This window comes from Gallus gallus, chromosome 6 (genome assembly GCF_016699485.2).
Source record: "Gallus gallus isolate bGalGal1 chromosome 6, bGalGal1.mat.broiler.GRCg7b, whole genome shotgun sequence".
Taxonomy (NCBI): Eukaryota; Metazoa; Chordata; class Aves; order Galliformes; family Phasianidae; genus Gallus; species Gallus gallus.
In genome coordinates, this window is record NC_052537.1 from 24,085,247 (window position 1) to 24,101,996 (window position 16,750).

Genomic DNA, 16,750 nt, shown 5'->3' on the forward strand with positions numbered 1-16,750 from the left:
CCCTGTCTGTTGGCACATCATGGGGTCAGTGCTTCATTTCCAGCTCAGCCCAGGGCAGCTCTGAGGCTGCGGCAGCAACGGGGCCAGATCCCGACCCACGCTTCCTCCAGCTTTAGGGACATACCCCATTGGGGCTCCACCATGTCACTGGGTCCCCAGGTGGAGGATACTCCTCCACCATCTGCGTATACCTAAATGACAATCAGCATAATGAGAGTGAATGCAAACGGAGCTCTCAGTTTGCCACTGACTCCTTTTTTTTAACCTTGAAAAGGATTTCAGCACAACTGTGCTCTGGCACCCGCACTCCAGTGGGTTGGGGACCCCAGACCCAGCCCAGGTGCAGCACTCAGTGCCATCAGATGGAAACCCCTCATCCCCGTGGAAGGACAGGTGCTGCCATGCCACAGTGTGGCTTCCAGGAGCCTTTTTGAGCTGAGGACCCCCCTGGAGCCCCCCATCAGTCCAGGACTCCCCCGGGAACGTGGCCCCATGCTTAAACATGAGGGGTATATTTAGATGCCATCAATTTAAGTTTGCGCATCAACCTTATAAATATGAAAGCCCATCTCAGAGAGATGTTTCAAGATACCTCATCAACCCTTGGAAAATATGCAGGAATATTAATTAGCCAGATTTGGGTATTATCTCATAATGAATAAATGAAGAGACGCGCTGTGGAAGATAAAGCGCTGTCGGCTCACCGGGTTTTCTAAGAGCAGTGCAGTTTTGGGGCCGTTCCCCCTTCACCGTGCCCACATTGGGGCCATGCAGTGCTCCTTCTGCCCTCGGAACCCTTTCTTCTGTCTCCTCCCACCCCGACCCCCCCTCAGCCACCTCGTGCCCTCCATCCGGGCCAGGACGGGAACTTCCCGGTTGCTGTAGAAACAGGGATGAGGGACGCACTTCCAATGGAAAAGCCAAACAAGTAATGGCTTTGTGCGCTCCTGGCCAGGCGCTCCTCCACACCGGGATGTGGCCACCCTGGGGCCCTTCTCTGGGGGGTGGCCAAGGGTGTCCACGGGGCTGTGGGAGGCTCCTGTTGACTCCAAAGCCCACAGTGACATGGGAGTGATGGCCAGGTCGTGAGGAATGGGCTTTGAGGGTCCCCATTGCTTGAGGGGTGCTCAGAGCATCGCTGCAGTGATGGATGTGTGGTCCTCAGCCTTGGCACCGGGAGTCCCCATCTCCACATCAAGGAAAGTCAAAATAGGGCCCCATCTCCACGCCAGTGGAGCTCACCACGGGTACTCACCTCCACACCAATGGTGGTCACCACGGGTACCTATCTCCACACCAAAGGAGGTCATCATGAGGCCCCATCTCCACACCAAGGGAAGCCATCTTCGTTTGCAGGATTTGGGGCTGGCAGGTGGGAAGGGGCTGGGGGGCCGAGCAGGTGACATCTGGGAGGAGGCAGGGGATGGGAACACAGATGTGGGGGCCTGGTGGGCACGAGGAAGGGGCAGCACAGGAGCTGTGATAGTAGGGAATGGCTGCTGGGGGAGTGTTCTCTTGTCCCACCCCACGACTCCGATGTCTCCACGTCCCCAGTGTCCCCCTGTCCCATCTCGCATCCCCTGCATCCCCGTGTCCCCAGCATCCCCTTGTCCTATCCCGCATCCCCCACCCCATGCCATGTCCCCACATCCCCAGCGCCCCCAGTGTGCCCTTGTCCCATCCCGTGTCCCTGCATCCCGGATGTCCCCTTGTCCTGTCCCACGTCCCCATGTCCCCACGTCCCCATGGTCCCCAGCCGGTGCGTGGCGGCTGCCGGGGCGGCGCGTGGGTGCGGGGCGCTGCCGGCTGCCGGAGCTGCCATTGTTTGCCTTCAATCAAGATGTTTCAGGCGGAATCAAAAGCACCAACTGGGGAAATCATCATCACAAAAAATCTTGCGCCTGCAAAATAGGTCAAGTAAGACTCCAAAGAGAGAGAGCGTCTGATCTGCATTGCAAGGAAGAATAGCAACAGCTGTGATCTCCAGTATATATGGATGGGCTTGGGGGGGGATAAATATATATATCCATGCATATGTATAACCGCTTACAGCTGTTGGGCCGTATGTTCATTAGGGCCAACTGTTTTGGAGGCAGAGGGATCAACGCTAATCGGGAAAGGGAGTTTATCACCACATTCAGAGGCAAAAGTGTCAGGAGCAACTGCGGCCCCCTCGCCCCCCCGCACCAGCTGTGCTGCTCAATGCCCCATTCAGCGGCACAGGGCACCGTGGGGCACCCCCCCCCCGCACGCGGCACCCCATGGGGTGCCATCCCCATTGCACTCCGGGTTCGGGGACCCCCCGCCCCAAGGCACACCCTGGAGCTGAGCTGTCCCGCAGCCCGTCCTCGGGTCGGGCCCCAGCAGCTCCCCGCTATGGGGCCATCCTGGCGCGGTGAGTCACATCGGTTGGAAAGAAGTGGAGCCGGAACTCGCTTCCCTCTGAAAACTCCCTCTGAACTCGGTCACGCTGAACCAAAACCAAACTGTTCTCTGCTTTGCTTTTTTCCCCGTTAATTTTCCTGCCAGATCAGCAGGGAGCGGGTTCCATGACACACACGCTTTTTTTAACCTACAAAATGACTTTGGAGACAATATGCTGCTCTCGAAGCGCGCCGTCCTCGCTCCCTCGCTGCCATGATAGTTGTGGACAAACAGCAATCCCATGGAGAAAGCGTTCTTCCAAAATCTGACCGGTTCCAGCCCAGCAGCCGCCCCGTTCCTCTGGTGAGATGGAGGGAAAGCAGAGGAGGCGATACACGGACAGACGGATGGACAGACAGAGGGGTGGACAGACAGACAGGCAGACTGATGGGTGGACAGACAGATAGAGGGACAGATAGCCAGAACAGACAGACAGACAGACGGATGGGTGGATGGATGGCCTGACAGATGGACAGGCAGACAGATGGATGGACGGACAGACAGACAGACAGGCGGACAGGCAGCCATACAGACAGCTGCTGGGGAAACGAAGCCCGCGGAAGGGAAAGGATCACCCCGAGACACCGTTGGTCTTTCTACTAAACTTTACTGGTTTATTTATTTATTTTTTTTTGACAAAGACATCTAAACCATACACCGCGTACCAACACGAGCGGATATTGCAAATACCCCTTTTTGGTGGAATTTGGAAAGGGAACATAAGAGAAAGAGGTCATGTGGGCCCGGCCGCAGCAGGACCGCGATGGGAGAGGCAGCGCAGGAGAGGCCTCACCCCGCTGCAGTCGGCCAACGCCGTCCGCCGATGAGGTACAGTTCTGATGGAGAGAATCGCCTTTAGCGCCCAGGGGGCGGTGTGGGGTGTGGGGCACAACGTGAGGGCAAGGAGAGAAATTCTCCATCGGAGCCAGCCAGGGAGGTGGGCTTCGGGCACGGGTCCCCGCTGCAAACATCAGAGCCCCATTTCCTGCCGTGCCCTTGGAGAATTTCACTTCTCCATCATCTTTCCCCTCCAGAGAACACCAATGGGCAGGAGAGGCGTCTTTAATCTATCACAAAGGTAAAACCAGATTTAATGATGTGAAAGTGAAGCACAACAGCCTCCCTCCGGGAAGGGAATTAACCCCTGCGACAGACTCCTCGTGCCCGGGCTGGGCTCGGCCGTTGCTCAGAGCCTTAAATCAGGCCGCTGCCTGCCTGGCAGAGGGGCTCTCATTCAAGCGGAGGCATCGAGCTTGCGGCGGGCCTCGCTGGGTGGAATTTAATGGGCTGTGTTATGCGGGAGGTCAGGAGAGAGGAACATAATGGTCCCTTCTGGCTTTAAAAATCTATGAATCGATGCAATGCGCGGCAGAGCTCCACCCATACCAATGAGATGGTTTGATTTCCTTGGATCTTACTTCAGAGAGGGCAAAGCAGAGGGGTGGAAGGACAAAGCCTCCTCAGGACATTAGCATGAAGCAAATGGGTCAGGAGGCAGAGGGGCAGCATTTCTGTGCTCAGCTCCACAGGTGGTACTGAGCCGGGCGCTGCTGGGGGCAGAGCGGCAGGTGAGCAGAACCCCACGTCCCTTTACATTTCCACCAGGTCAATACACAGAGCTTACAGTACAGAGAACATTTATGGCCATTGCTGCAAGATGATTTACTTCGGTCGTCGTAACCCTCCACCTCCGTCCTCCCAGGTAGACCACATTCATCCACCAGATGACGGGTGAAGCTCTGGCTGGAGCAGGACCGAGCAACCAGGATGTGTGCAAACATAACGAATGAGCCAGCAAACGCTTCTGGGTCCTGAGTTCAGTAAGGCAATTTTTTCCTTCCAAAATGGAGCGAGAGTGAATTTACAGCATTTTAAACACGGTTCCAAGTATGACTGATGGGAGCCTAAAGAAATAGCAGGGAGCGGGGCAGCACCCAGCTCTGCAGCCCTGCAGGTGAGGAGGGCCCTCTTCTGCCCCCAGGGGGGTTTTGCTTTGTCCCAGTGGGGCAGAGGAGAGGAGCCAAAGCACTTCACTCAGCACCCAGTGCACAGTGAGGGCCAACCTAAAGCCTGGGATTAAATCCCACAGCCCAAAGCGTGCCTTCCAGAAGGGGCTGCAACGCTTTACAGCGCTTTCATCAGGCAAATGAGTAGACAGGGAGGAAAGGGGGACCTCTCACACACGTGCTGGGATACATTTCTCCTCCTTCGGCTCCAGAAACGTGAGGGCTCAGCTTCCTGGGGCTCCCCATAAGCTAACACAGTTGCTCTGTTTAAATGAACATCTCTCCTCACGACTCCTTGCTCAACACGCGCCAACTGGAAGCGTGTCACTTCTTTGTGTCATTAGCTATTGCCTAACAGCTCTCCGGAGCCTCCGCTCCCCTCCCAGCCCTGCGTTTTGCAGCAGGCTGCATCGCTCCGTCTGCACGTCCCGCCTGGGCTGCAGACAGATGCACTCAGGGTGCTGACTCACAGACGCGGGCAGATTACACTTGGATTGCTGCAGCAGTTGCCGTCCCAGCTGTCCCTCTGCCCCCAGCCACCGCAACGACAGCTGAACTACGTGCAGCCCAACCCCAGAACCATCCCGATGTAGGGGGGACCTGGAAGCGGCCACAGACGATTTCGGTCTGCCTGGCTCTGACACGGAGGCAGCTTCACGCGCAGTGCAGATGTTTCTGCCCTGAGCTGGAGGTGTCCAGGGGAAGGGACGAGCGGGGCACGGAGCTCCGGGGGTGTCGGCCGGCCGCCTGGCTCCATGAGTCAGCTTGCTGGCGCGTGGTGAAGCCACATGCTGCAGGACACACAGCTCGCCCCGTGCCGCCAGCCTGCGAGAGGTGGAAGGGGTAAGGCGGTCCCCAGCCAGCCCCGGCCTTTCACAGGCAGGCGGCAAACAAAGCTGGCAAGCAGGGCAGTGGGATTATTTTACCATCTGTGCATTAGAAACTGGCCCAGGAGTCACCAAGCTCGCTTCAACAGGACATGGCTGCTTTGGCGCGCTAAGTGACTCCTGCCCGCTGTCAGCCGGGGACTGATCTGAATAGCGGACGAGGAGGTGGAAAAAGCATTACGCTTTTCTATCTCAGCAACCGCGTCCTTCTGCAGGAAAGGCAGTTCAGGGGAGTAGAAACCCCGGCTATAAAGAGCATTTCCCATCTGCCGTTGCGGGCTCCTCACCTCCACCCGGACGAGCTGCAGCTGGCAGCGGGTTGGGGCACCTCCATGCAGGGCTGCTGGGGAGGGTGGGCGAATGGGTTTTGCACGCTGCAGAAAAGGAAGCCTGGGACCCGGTATCTCATTCTAGAAAGTAATCACGGACTTAATTGCATTTTGCTGCGGAGTTGCCTTAACATCAAGGGAAAATCAACAGGGATTGTTCAACATCAAGACTAATCTCACATATGGAGCTTACTGAACACAGGAACCACGTTTTTGCTGGCTCAAGGTGAAACGCCGGGCTAAATTCTCCTTCAGCTGCGAGAAAAGCCCCAGGCACGCTCATCCTGCATTATTCCAATTGTAAAGAGCTTCAATTATACACACATAACCCTCTTCCTTCTACGGCGGCGTCGCAATGCAACAGTGTCTCGTTATGATCAAACTCCTCTTTTATGGCTATAGGAATATGCTGAAGTCTTCTACCCTCATTACACAAATGACTTCTTATCAGTTTTTTTTTTAAGAAACTACCCACAATTGGTAACAAAACCGCGTTTTATCTGTCACTGAGGAAAAGCTGTGTCTGACACCTGAGCGTGTCCTCAGCAACTGCAAGCCTGCACGGATAGGGCAGCTCCTATGCATTGAAGCAACTACAGTAACTCACCACTCCCTCTGCTTCACAATGAATCAGTCTTGCTTCTGCTTACAAACTTGCTGGCTAATCAGACATTTAATACTATTTATGCATAGGGAGGAAATATATAATTCCTTTATTGGGATAAAAAACGATACTAAAGAGCAGGTCAAGTTCCAAATCCAGCAGTAGGTTTTAACCGATGTTGTTCCCTTTTTTTTTTCTCTCTCTCTCTTTTTTTTTTTTTCTTTTAACAGCTGTAGCTGTGCACAGATGGAAAAACATTTGGTCAGAAAGCAGCAAATTAGTGTTTTCAGGCTAGAATTCTGCTCCCACCGCTCCTCCATTTCCATGCAGCTCAGAGCGCTTTATTTCTTCTTTGCATTGACATTTTTGCACACCCAATTCATGCCGTCCTTTAGACAGAGAAAGGCAGTGTTAGTCAAGGGAAGGGAAAGGGAATCTCCAGTCCTCCTCTGCCCCATCCCTGCGCTCTGTGCCCAAAACCACCGCGCGTAAAAGCAAGCGCCTCATTGCTCGGCTATTAAATCCTTCTTCTGACCATAAAAAGTATCATCGTCTCATCATGTCGCTATGCCGCGGTCCTTCAAGGAAGGATCACTTTGCAGTTAAGGTATGTCAGCAGCAGATCGAGGCTCGATTCTAGGTTCAGATCATTTGTGTAACCTTGGCCACGCCACCTTGTCTTTGAGACTATGCATTTTAAGCTGTTTGTTACACAGCCAGCTCCATATTCAGAGCGTGCCTCTAATTCTCTGCACAGCTGCGTGCCTCCTGTGTGTCCCCCAGGCAAATCACATCAGCTCAGATGGACGAAAGTCCCTTTAATCATGGGATGCGGACTCTGTGCCTCTCAGGAACAGGCGCTGTGGGGTAACACAGTGGGAATAGAGGTGGTCATGTTTTAGGATGCCGATACACTCATTAGGGTACTCGTGTAAAAACGCGTGCAGCACTTCTTGCCATTGCAAGCAACAGGGCAGCCCTTCAGCTGTGAATAACAGAGCACGAGTTTCTTGCTGAGGTCCCAGAATGGCATGATGCCACTGAAGGACCACGTGAGACTTTATCCCACTCCTGTCACTTCTCTGATGTGAGGCGCAGAGAACGGAGCGCAGGATGCACAGTTCTTGTCTTTGTGTCCCAGCAAACCCACCTCTACCCTACCCACAAGGCATTGCTGGTGCCACGGGCAGGAAGAAGGCAGGTGGGATGGGACGTGGTTGTGTTTGTAAATGGGGTGACAGCCACTCTGGAGCTCTGGAAGGATTTCAGTGTATTATGTGCAATGGTCAACATGCTGTGTTAAAGAATAAGCAAGCCCAGTTTGTGCTGGCTGCACGTGGGGCCCGGTACTAATAACACTGCTACCTCAAACCTCGGGGAGGGCTGCTGCCTCCAGTTGCATTTATTTATCTCCACAGCAGAGATCGGCGTAAAACAAATTGCCTGAAATCCTCAGAGCAAATGGGAAAAGACGAGGAGTAGATTCATTTTAAGGCCCAGTAGCTTTGTGTCTTCCCCTTTCAATAACACCGATAACCTAGGTGTAAAACATGTAATGCCTTAAGCAATCAATAGCGCGGTTTAAAGCTTATCACTTTAGAGAGAGAGGGAGCCAGCCGTTCCCAGCCAGCAGAATGCCAGGGCTTAACAATGGGGCTGGGAAGAGAGGTGTCAAGCCTTTGGCTCCATTGTGTGCTTTAGAAATGCGCATGATTGCCTGCAAAGAGTGAAAATAAATAAATAACTGAAAATGCTCCCACAATGATTTCAGCTTCCCCTGCCTCGGAAGCAATAATCACATTTGCACACATCATGGCATACAAGGCAAGCAGAGCTCCTCATTCATTTTGAATGTAGGTTTATTTGCTGAACCAGAACAGCTGAGACAGCTTAAAGTAATAAATATCAGCTGACACCCTCTGCTATTCAGCACAGTAATCCCAGAAACAATACATCACTGCAAAACAACAAACACGCATCCTATCTTCTACCTAATCTGACCACAACCTGAATTCACAGTGATTAAAACTCTGCCTGCTGCCATCAGGGAGCTTGGGAAGGGGAAAGGCAGGCCATTTTAGCACCGGCGTGGTGAGGGTCATAAAGCAGAGTTTATGATGGGATTTACCATGGCCGGGAGCCTGGCTGCATCAAGCATATAATGAGGGCAAAAGAATGACATAGCAAAATGCAAGAGGAAAGGTGAACTCCAAACAGGCTTGAAATACTTAAGTAGGTCGCTGAACTTTTAAAGCAGGGATCGATTTTCAAACTCTCTTCTGGCATGAGATAATTGGCAGGAAAAATCACATTTAATTGTGAATATCTCCCTGCCTGACAGTGATAAAGAGAAAACGAATGCGGCCAGCTCTACGTGTGATGTGTCTTCCTCACCTTCAGCCACACTGCAGCTCCTGGTGCAACTTCATCGGGGTGTATTTTCTGCAGTGCCCTGAGCGCAACAGCAAACGCAACGGAAGGCAAAGGAAACCAAAAGGTACGTTTGCAGTTTTTCTACCTAAGGTCTGAAGTGGGACGGGGGGCTGTTAAGACAGAGAAATGGAGGGAAGCTGCCACAAACACAAAGAGCTCTGTGGGGAAAGCACGGGGGAAGGAGGAAAAGATGCTTGAAAGAGTCAAGTCCACAAGGAGTCAACTGCAGTCATCCTTTGCCCCTGCGCTTTCTGTCCCTATATCTGCATGCTTAAAAGATGGCTCTGTGCAGAAAGTACAGTCCCTACAGTAACATTTAGATCTTGATAGATGTCCTTGGGCTGCTTTGTTGAGACACAGAGACGTTGGCAGATATTCTGAGGATGGAGACGGATACAATATTAGTATTCCAGCCTCAAGTCAACCATGGGAAAACTTAGCCAGGGAAAGATTTCAGATCTTTCAGCTTCAGCTCTCTTAGCTCCTTAACAAGCAGCTAGTAAACTTTACCAAAGCAAAGAGAGAGAACTCCAGGGAAGAGGATAATGCTCCTTGCAGAGAAACGCTGCTTAGCACAACCCCGCCTCGCTGCAGTCACGTCTGCTGTTGTGCCAGGGGAGTTGTGCTGTGACACCCTTTGGGAAAGAACTGGTAGAGCCTCCCCCAGGAGGAATGCAAAGTCCTGTTTGAGATTAGCCCACTGCTTGCTTATTCTCTGCATTATCAGCTTTGTGGCTGTGGGAGTGAAGTAATCTGACTTCAAACACAGCCAACGAGTCCCTTCCACCCCATAAAAAAGCATCCTGATTTCTGCTCCCCTGCAAGCCACGGATCAGGTGAGGCCACAAACTTGTGACCCCTAATGTGACCTTAAGGACAGCAAAGCTTAATCCTTTCATGTAATCTTCTGTCTGCCATAACAAATTGGGTCATGCAAGCACAAAATTCTCCATCTCTAGCATTTTTGGTGTATGTTATTTTAACTGTCACTTTCTTCTTCCTCTGCACAGCCAGAACTGTGGCTTCATTATCTGTCATTTCTTTGCACCTCTGCTCAGCATACAGGCAGGCTTTTATAGGCTCCCACAAGTATACCATCCTTGTCTTTGCCTGGGTGCAAGCTTTTTTGTCCTCTGAGACCTTGTATCCCCAGTGCAACTTTGTAGAGTCTCTTTTTTACCCTGCTTAAAAATCACAAGACTTTGCCCCGTAATCTGGAAATACTGCTGCTTTTCCTCGTCACAGCTGGCTCTGCCTGCCCCAGGAGAGCTGCAGTAGTCAAAATTGGTTTAAAATCACATTCACAAGTAGCCTCTTCTTAAGATGTGGGAGATCTCTGGCCAGCCTGCTGTGGCTTAGACATCTTTTAGACAAAACCTAGCTCAGAGGATATAACACAGAAGACTGCTGGGAATCCTGCTCTGAATCTTGCCCCCGTCAAAGTGCTGAATTGCAGAACCAGCATCACGTAGGCCCCACTGGAGAATGGAGCCCAACAGGGAGAAGTAAGCAGTTCAGCCCATCCTACAGTCCTTTGGGCCAAACTGGCTCTGGCATAAATTAGAGTTTAGTGGCTACTCTCATTTCCACTGGCTTTTAATAGTCTCCTGGGTGCTATTATGCTTGGGAGACTCTGGACACAATATGCTGCAGCATTGCTCTGGAGGAGATTCCTTGGGGCGGGCTGAGCTCCTGCTGCCTTGATCTGAGACTCTTGCTTCAAACAAGAAATGAGCTGCAGAGCACAGGCTGGTCCAAAGTCTTGAGTCATGTTTAATACGTACTGGTCCCTCAGAAGCATCTCCAGCAAGAGGGCAGGCAGCAAAGCAGAGGAGTCCCTTCTGCTTTTACCTCACCCCAGCTAGCCAGGATGGAACGTGCATAGCTTCTGCACACCGACTAGAGATGTGGTCACAACCTCAGGAGAGCCACGTGGCAATGGAGTGTGAGGCAAGGTCTCCCTTGTGTTTCTCAGCTGGAATTGGTGATCGCCTCCCTCATTTGTTGTACCATACACAAGGGTCTCAGTGTAAGCTGGAACAGGATGCTGCTGCTCCAGAGGCAGAGTCCAAACGGTTGTGGCAGGGAGAAAAGGCTTTCCTGGCTGATAACTAGTCGGAAGGTTAAAATCAGCCCCAAGCAGAAGGCTTGTTTGAAATAGCCTCTAAGGTCAGGGATGTCACTCCTCTTGCAATGGTGTTATGAAGGCTGATTGAGCAGACAAGTGTTGCCTGTGGTTTCACTCTGGAGGTTAACGAAGTCTTCAGCTGGCATCCTGCATTGTGCCAGCTGGCTTCTAGAGGGCTCTATGTGGGGTTTCCAGTTAACTCAGCCACCTCCCTTCTGAACCTGCCCGGAACATTGCTGGGCCTCTCTTCCGGAGTCCCCGATGGTTAATTTTAAAAGAGAAGATGACAATATGGATTCCCTCCTTAATTAACAGTTTTATTAAATAACCCAATTGAAATAATAGTTAAATTGTTAAATTCTCTAAATTTATATCATTCTATTAACCATGATCTAATCTCATTAACCTTGAAATCCCCAGTCTTAACTACCCAATTCTATACACCATGGTGCTAGCAGCTAAACTAATTAAATGACCTTCAAACTATTTCTCCTTCATGTATCGGCATTATTTATCTTTGCTCATTGCTCCTCCTTCAAGCTATCACAAAGATCTTCTCCTATGAACTCTGTTCCTCTGTGTGCTCACTGCTAGATTTGCCACCACTCTTCCTTGCAAAATCCATTGGTGATGTCTCTGATTTTGCTCTAGCTAATGTATTCCACCAGCAGTGATGGTTAGCGTGATTGCTCTTTGGCTTTCATTCTGAATACCTGATGCTTCCACATCTTCATTTATTTTTCTGTCACTCATTGTCATTTCTCAAAGAAGTCCTTAAAGCAGTGACCTGAGCGCTAACTACACATAGAGAGCTCCCTTCTGAGCCACTGGCAGAGATGGTGTACCATGATTCTCAAAATCTTCTCTCTTTATCTCACGCTCTCAACAAGCTTTTCTTTGATTCCTGCACATTATGAGCATGTTGACTTCTGAGAGTCCCGGGGATGAAGACATTCTTTATTCCTGGGCTGATCCAGTTGCACCTAAAATCCTTTAGTTTAAAAGCTATCTTGGAAAACATTCTGCTTGATGGACTGCCAAGAAAAGGGAGAGCTTGGCATCCCTGCTGCCTGATTTGACAGGGCTGGAGCTATGGCACAAGAGAAACATAAGGGCTCTCACTATAAGTTGCAGAGACTTTGTGACTTGCCTTTCTGCAACAATCACCCATGGAATAAGCTACAGTATTTAGGGCAATGAGACTGGGGACAACAGTATGTTATCTGCTCTGCATCTAAATTAATTTGTCCAGATAAGCATGATGAACAAAATCTATAGGGCTGCAACTTTAATTTAGCTCTTGTCTTCTGTTTTCTGGAATTAAGTATAGAACTGGATTTAATTTCTCTGGGTGAGAACATTGGGCTTATATTCTGGTCAACTAAATGCATATGAAGATGCACTACGCTTCAAGGAGAGGGCACAGAAAGGAAGACTTAGGAACAAATAAGTGGGCAGGGCCCTTCAGAGAGCCTGCAGATTGGTTTGGAAAAGAGGCATTTTTCAAAGCACGTCAACAGGAAGTGCCATTTTTCTGTCACGTAGTTCTTCCACATCCAGCACTCCTCCCCGAATCTCATCTGCTGTTCTACTGCCCTTAAGAGCTGGACTTAGATAAAATAGAGGAGGGCTTGGAGGAAGGAAGCAGGTAGCCTGCATTCATCTGCAACCCTCTGAAACTGCAACCTCACTTTCTCTATCTTGACCATGATCACGTATCTTTGAACTTCAACACACACTGCCACTGCAGAACGTATTTCCCTCTTAAGACCACTGCTTCAAAATAAGGATTGCAGAGTCGAAGCTTTTCACAAGGTTGGTTACAACATAGCTCAATTTGTATTTTAGCTAACTAAGGGCCTTTGAAGGACACCATCTGCAACATTTAGGTCTAAATGTTAGGTTAAGAATTTCAAAGCTAAGTAACTACCGTAAGGGGTCAGGTCAGTGGATGCCAAGGGAAAGAACAAGTAGGAACAGGGTTCTTTCTCCCAGTCTATGGCCCAGGCTGTTCCTCACTCACAAGTTATTCCCAGATCTTGTCTGAGGAGCTCTTCTTCAGAAATTCACTTAACATTTTTCTGAACCAACCAATACCTTTGGTCTCCCCAACATCTTCAGCCAAAGAGATCCACAACTCAATTACGCAACTAGCAAAGAAGCAGCTTTCATTTCTTTTAAGTTGCAGCTTCACTTAGGAACCTTCTTCCTCTAGCAATGTGGAAAAAATAGCGGATAGTCTATCTGTCACTTTTGTATCTCATAAACCCCAAAGACATTCTCACATTTTGTCCTCTCTCTCTCTTCCAAGCTGCAAGTCCCGATCTATTTATTCTCCTAGTTTACAGATGTCACTCTGTACTGCTGATCATTCTCAAAATAATCTCAAAAGGAGATCCTCAAATCTCTCATACTTCTGAGCAGATATATGGACAATATTTTTCTTGATGAGGTAGTTAAGTGCTGGAAGAGATTACGTAGAGAGACGGGAGAATTTCCATGCTTGGAGATGCTTACAGCTTGAATGGACAAGGCCCTCAGCAACCTCCTTTGTACTTTCAGTTAGCCGTGTTTTAAGTAAAAGACCCTTCGACCTAATTTCTTCTTGGACTCTATGATTTTACTGCTGCTGAAGTCTTTATAGATGGGAATAGAGGCAGAAATGAATGTCATGTTCAAGGCTGGCACCTACCACGCCATTATTCTGTTACAGAAGAGAGTTTTCTGGAAAGTTCCTTTTCTACTTTCTGGTAACTCCCTAGCATTTGGTTTTTCCTTTTTGGCCTCTGCTGAGCACTAAGCTGCTGTTCCCAGCGATCTGCTCTCTGAGTAATGGCAGCTAATTTAGAGTCCATCATCATATATGTCTAGTTAGAGTAGTTGTTCCTCATGTGCATTATTTTGCGCTTGTCAGCACTGAATTTCATCTGCCATTTTACTGCCCACTCAGTACTGTGGGCTTCTGCTCTGACTTTTCATGCTCAGCTTGAGATCTGGCTATCTTGAACAGCACTGTAGCATCTGCAAGTAAGGAATTCACTGAATTTGCAGTGGAGATAAATGGCTTCATGATTTTGTTTCTTTAAGTATCAGCGAAGGGAACAATCCCGACTGCTCGGACTGGGAGCGCTGCAAATATTTCATTAATTCAGGAAAGCCTAAGAGTGAAATAAACAAACCTAGGTCCCATTTACATTACAAAGAGCTTCTATGCTGCAGGAACTGGCTACGGCACAGGAGCACAAGACGCATCTATGACAGTTCAGCTCAGGAACACAGCTCAGCCCCCCGTGAGGGTCTGTGCTGCCCCACAAGCTGCCATTAGAAGTGGTCTCTGCCCCACGTGCTGTTCTCATGTTTCTCAGATCAGAAACATTGATTGGCTTTTCTCTGGCGCCTGGGTTGAGCAAAACGCCAAATGACATTAGTAGGGAAGGTAAATCAGATTTCTAAAGTGCACGCTTGTAACAGTCAAAGGGGTTAATAGTAGAAGGCGATTTCTTTTGTGAAAATGATTAACCTGACAGCAGTCTCTTTAAAATAAATCAATGTCTTCATCTGGCCCGGTCAAGGGGTCCCGGGCGGGGAGGCAAAGGCTCCCCTTTTCCAGGGACAGAGAGATCCCCAGGGCCCACAGCTGCCCCTCCCCTCCACACAGGAGGTGAGTGAGATACATGACCCCGTGCTGTGAGCGGTGAGGGTTTGGCCGCGCTGACCCTCCTTTGAGATGCAGCCAGTCCTGCCCCACCCTGCAGATCCACAGACAAGGATCTCTCTCGCAGATGGCCTGCTGGCACAGCAAGCCCTCTCCGGTGCCTCACCTGTACTCCCTCTCCTGAGAGAGCCGAACAAGACTGGATCTGCCAGACTCTGTCACGGATTGTGTGTAGGTTCAGTCCCTCGGCAATCTCTGAAGCAGGGGCAGCCGTCAGCAAATCCTGCTTGTTAGCGAATATGAGCACAGGGACTCCACCAAGCTTTTCTTCATCCAAAAGCTCAGCCAGCTCCTGTATCATTTACAAGAGAGCAGGGTGAGGGGAAGGCGGAGGGAGGCAAGGGAAGAAAACCTTCAACCACCAGTGGTTGTCTCTAATTAGAAATATATTTAGGGCAAATGCTGGAAGAGCGTGTTCCAGCGCTCTTATTATAAGAGAAGAAAAATGTATACAATCATCCAAGCCCAAGGTTCAAAAGCTATTTCTTCCAATTACAGGTTACAAAAATCTTCATCTTAGTCTGAAATTAGCAGTTGCCTTAAAGGCTACAGCTCTGTGTTTTACCAGTCGCTGCTCCCCAGAGACCAAAATTGATGAAACAGCAAAAAACATGTAAATTGGCAGGATGAGGAATCTGTTTTAAGTTACTGCCTGACTGGCATCTGTACCTGAGCAGCCGCTGACACCAGCCCTGATATCTTCACTAATAATGACTTTCGGGGGTTTGTTCCAAGTTCTGTAAACGGCAACTTGAGCAGCAGAGGAGGTTTTTTTCTTTTCTTTTTTTTTCTTTTCCCCCAGAAATGGAAATCCCACAAGAAAGTGGCAATGCTTTTGAAGGCATTGGCTAGCTGAAGACAAGCTAGGTCAGCTCTGCTAGCTGGATTTTGGCTCCGTATGCACAGCACACATTGGGTGGCATCCTGAGAAATGGGTTGGTTCATTCTAAACCGAATGACTCAAAGAGAGTCTTTTAATAGCCCAAATCTGAATGTGCAGTATCAATGATGGCTGAAATACTTCATGTCTAGGGCTGTGCAATGGCCTCATGTGAAACAGGCACAGTCTCAAGTCACTTCCCTGTGTGAGCATATGGCAAACCCCGCAGAACTTCAATCTGTAGGGACTGCTGGCATTGCAGAGAGATCAGTAGATGAGATTTCTGTGGGCTCTGTCTTTAGCTGGAAAGGTTTTGCTCTCAGATGCTGCCCTGATATCTTTCATTTAGACCAGAAACTTTTGGATTAAAGGAGTGCAGTCAGGGAGATGCTAAACTGCAGTGGAAATCTGATTCCATCCCCTCAAAAGCAATGTTTGGTTTGGAAACCAGGGCGAGAGAACAGAGTTATAAACAGAGTTGGCCAGGAATTTTTCAACAAAATACGTCTTTCATCTGACACAGCTGATTTATTGAAATCAAATTACTTGTGGAAATGTGAGGGGTCCAGTCTGAGTCCACCTGACTCAGACAAGTGCTCTACACTTCTGCTTCTCCCCCCTCTCTTTTGCCTAATGAATATCTAATTGCTGATTTATAAAACAAAACAGCATCAACAGGAGAGAAATTTCCCCCGCCCCTAGAATAACCAGCAGTCCTTCTGTTAGGGTGTGCCCTTGAGACTCCAGAGACAACAGATCGAGTGCCTCCTTCAAAACAGGCAGAACAGAGGGCTCTGGGTTGAATCCCTCATTTCTGACTCCCATTTGAAGGGGTGAATCTGCTGTTCGGTATTTTGAGACACTGTCACTTTCCAATTTTTATAGCAGAAAGTCTGAGAGTCCTATTTTTGTTCCGTCCTAAAACACAAAACATTACAAAACATCAAAACTTTGCAGAACGGAAATCTTATTTTCTAGCCAGTCCTGGTTACAGAGTTCCCGGGTTGGTTTATTTTTTTCAATTACATCCAAAAGACAATCAAGTCAATATGATTTCCATTTCAACTTTGTAAATAAGAAAATAAGATTCCTAAGGGTCTTGGTTTGGCAAGGTTTAAAGGACTGAGAAAAGTTGCTTTTTTTTTTTCTTCTAGCATTGGGCTCTGTTTGCTATTCTTGTATAGTTTTAATGAAAACCGTTCCATTTAAACGGAATTAGGCTACCTATTTTCCTTGTTTCACATCTACCAAAATAATCTGCATTGATGTTGAAAGGCAGGTCTCTCTTGAAATGCAAATTTCCCTCATAAACAACAAAATCACCTCCCTAAGTTTTGTGAGCAA

General features: G+C 49.2%; 1 protein-coding gene across 2 annotated transcripts in view; it reads right to left on the reverse strand.

Annotated features, from left to right (window-relative positions):
- Positions 1-3,014: 3,014 nt before the first annotated feature.
- ARL3 (ADP ribosylation factor like GTPase 3) overlaps positions 3,015-16,750 on the reverse strand; it is a 28,091-nt gene continuing 14,355 nt past the window's right edge. For both annotated transcript variants that reach the window (XM_421730.8, XM_025151664.3), the window contains exons 5-6: positions 14,633-14,818; positions 3,015-6,639 (exon numbers count right to left, since the gene is read on the reverse strand). In XM_421730.8, the coding sequence (XP_421730.1) occupies positions 6,592-6,639; positions 14,633-14,818 (234 nt within the window). In that variant the 3' untranslated portion in view covers positions 3,015-6,591. The remainder of the gene's footprint in view (positions 6,640-14,632; positions 14,819-16,750) is intronic.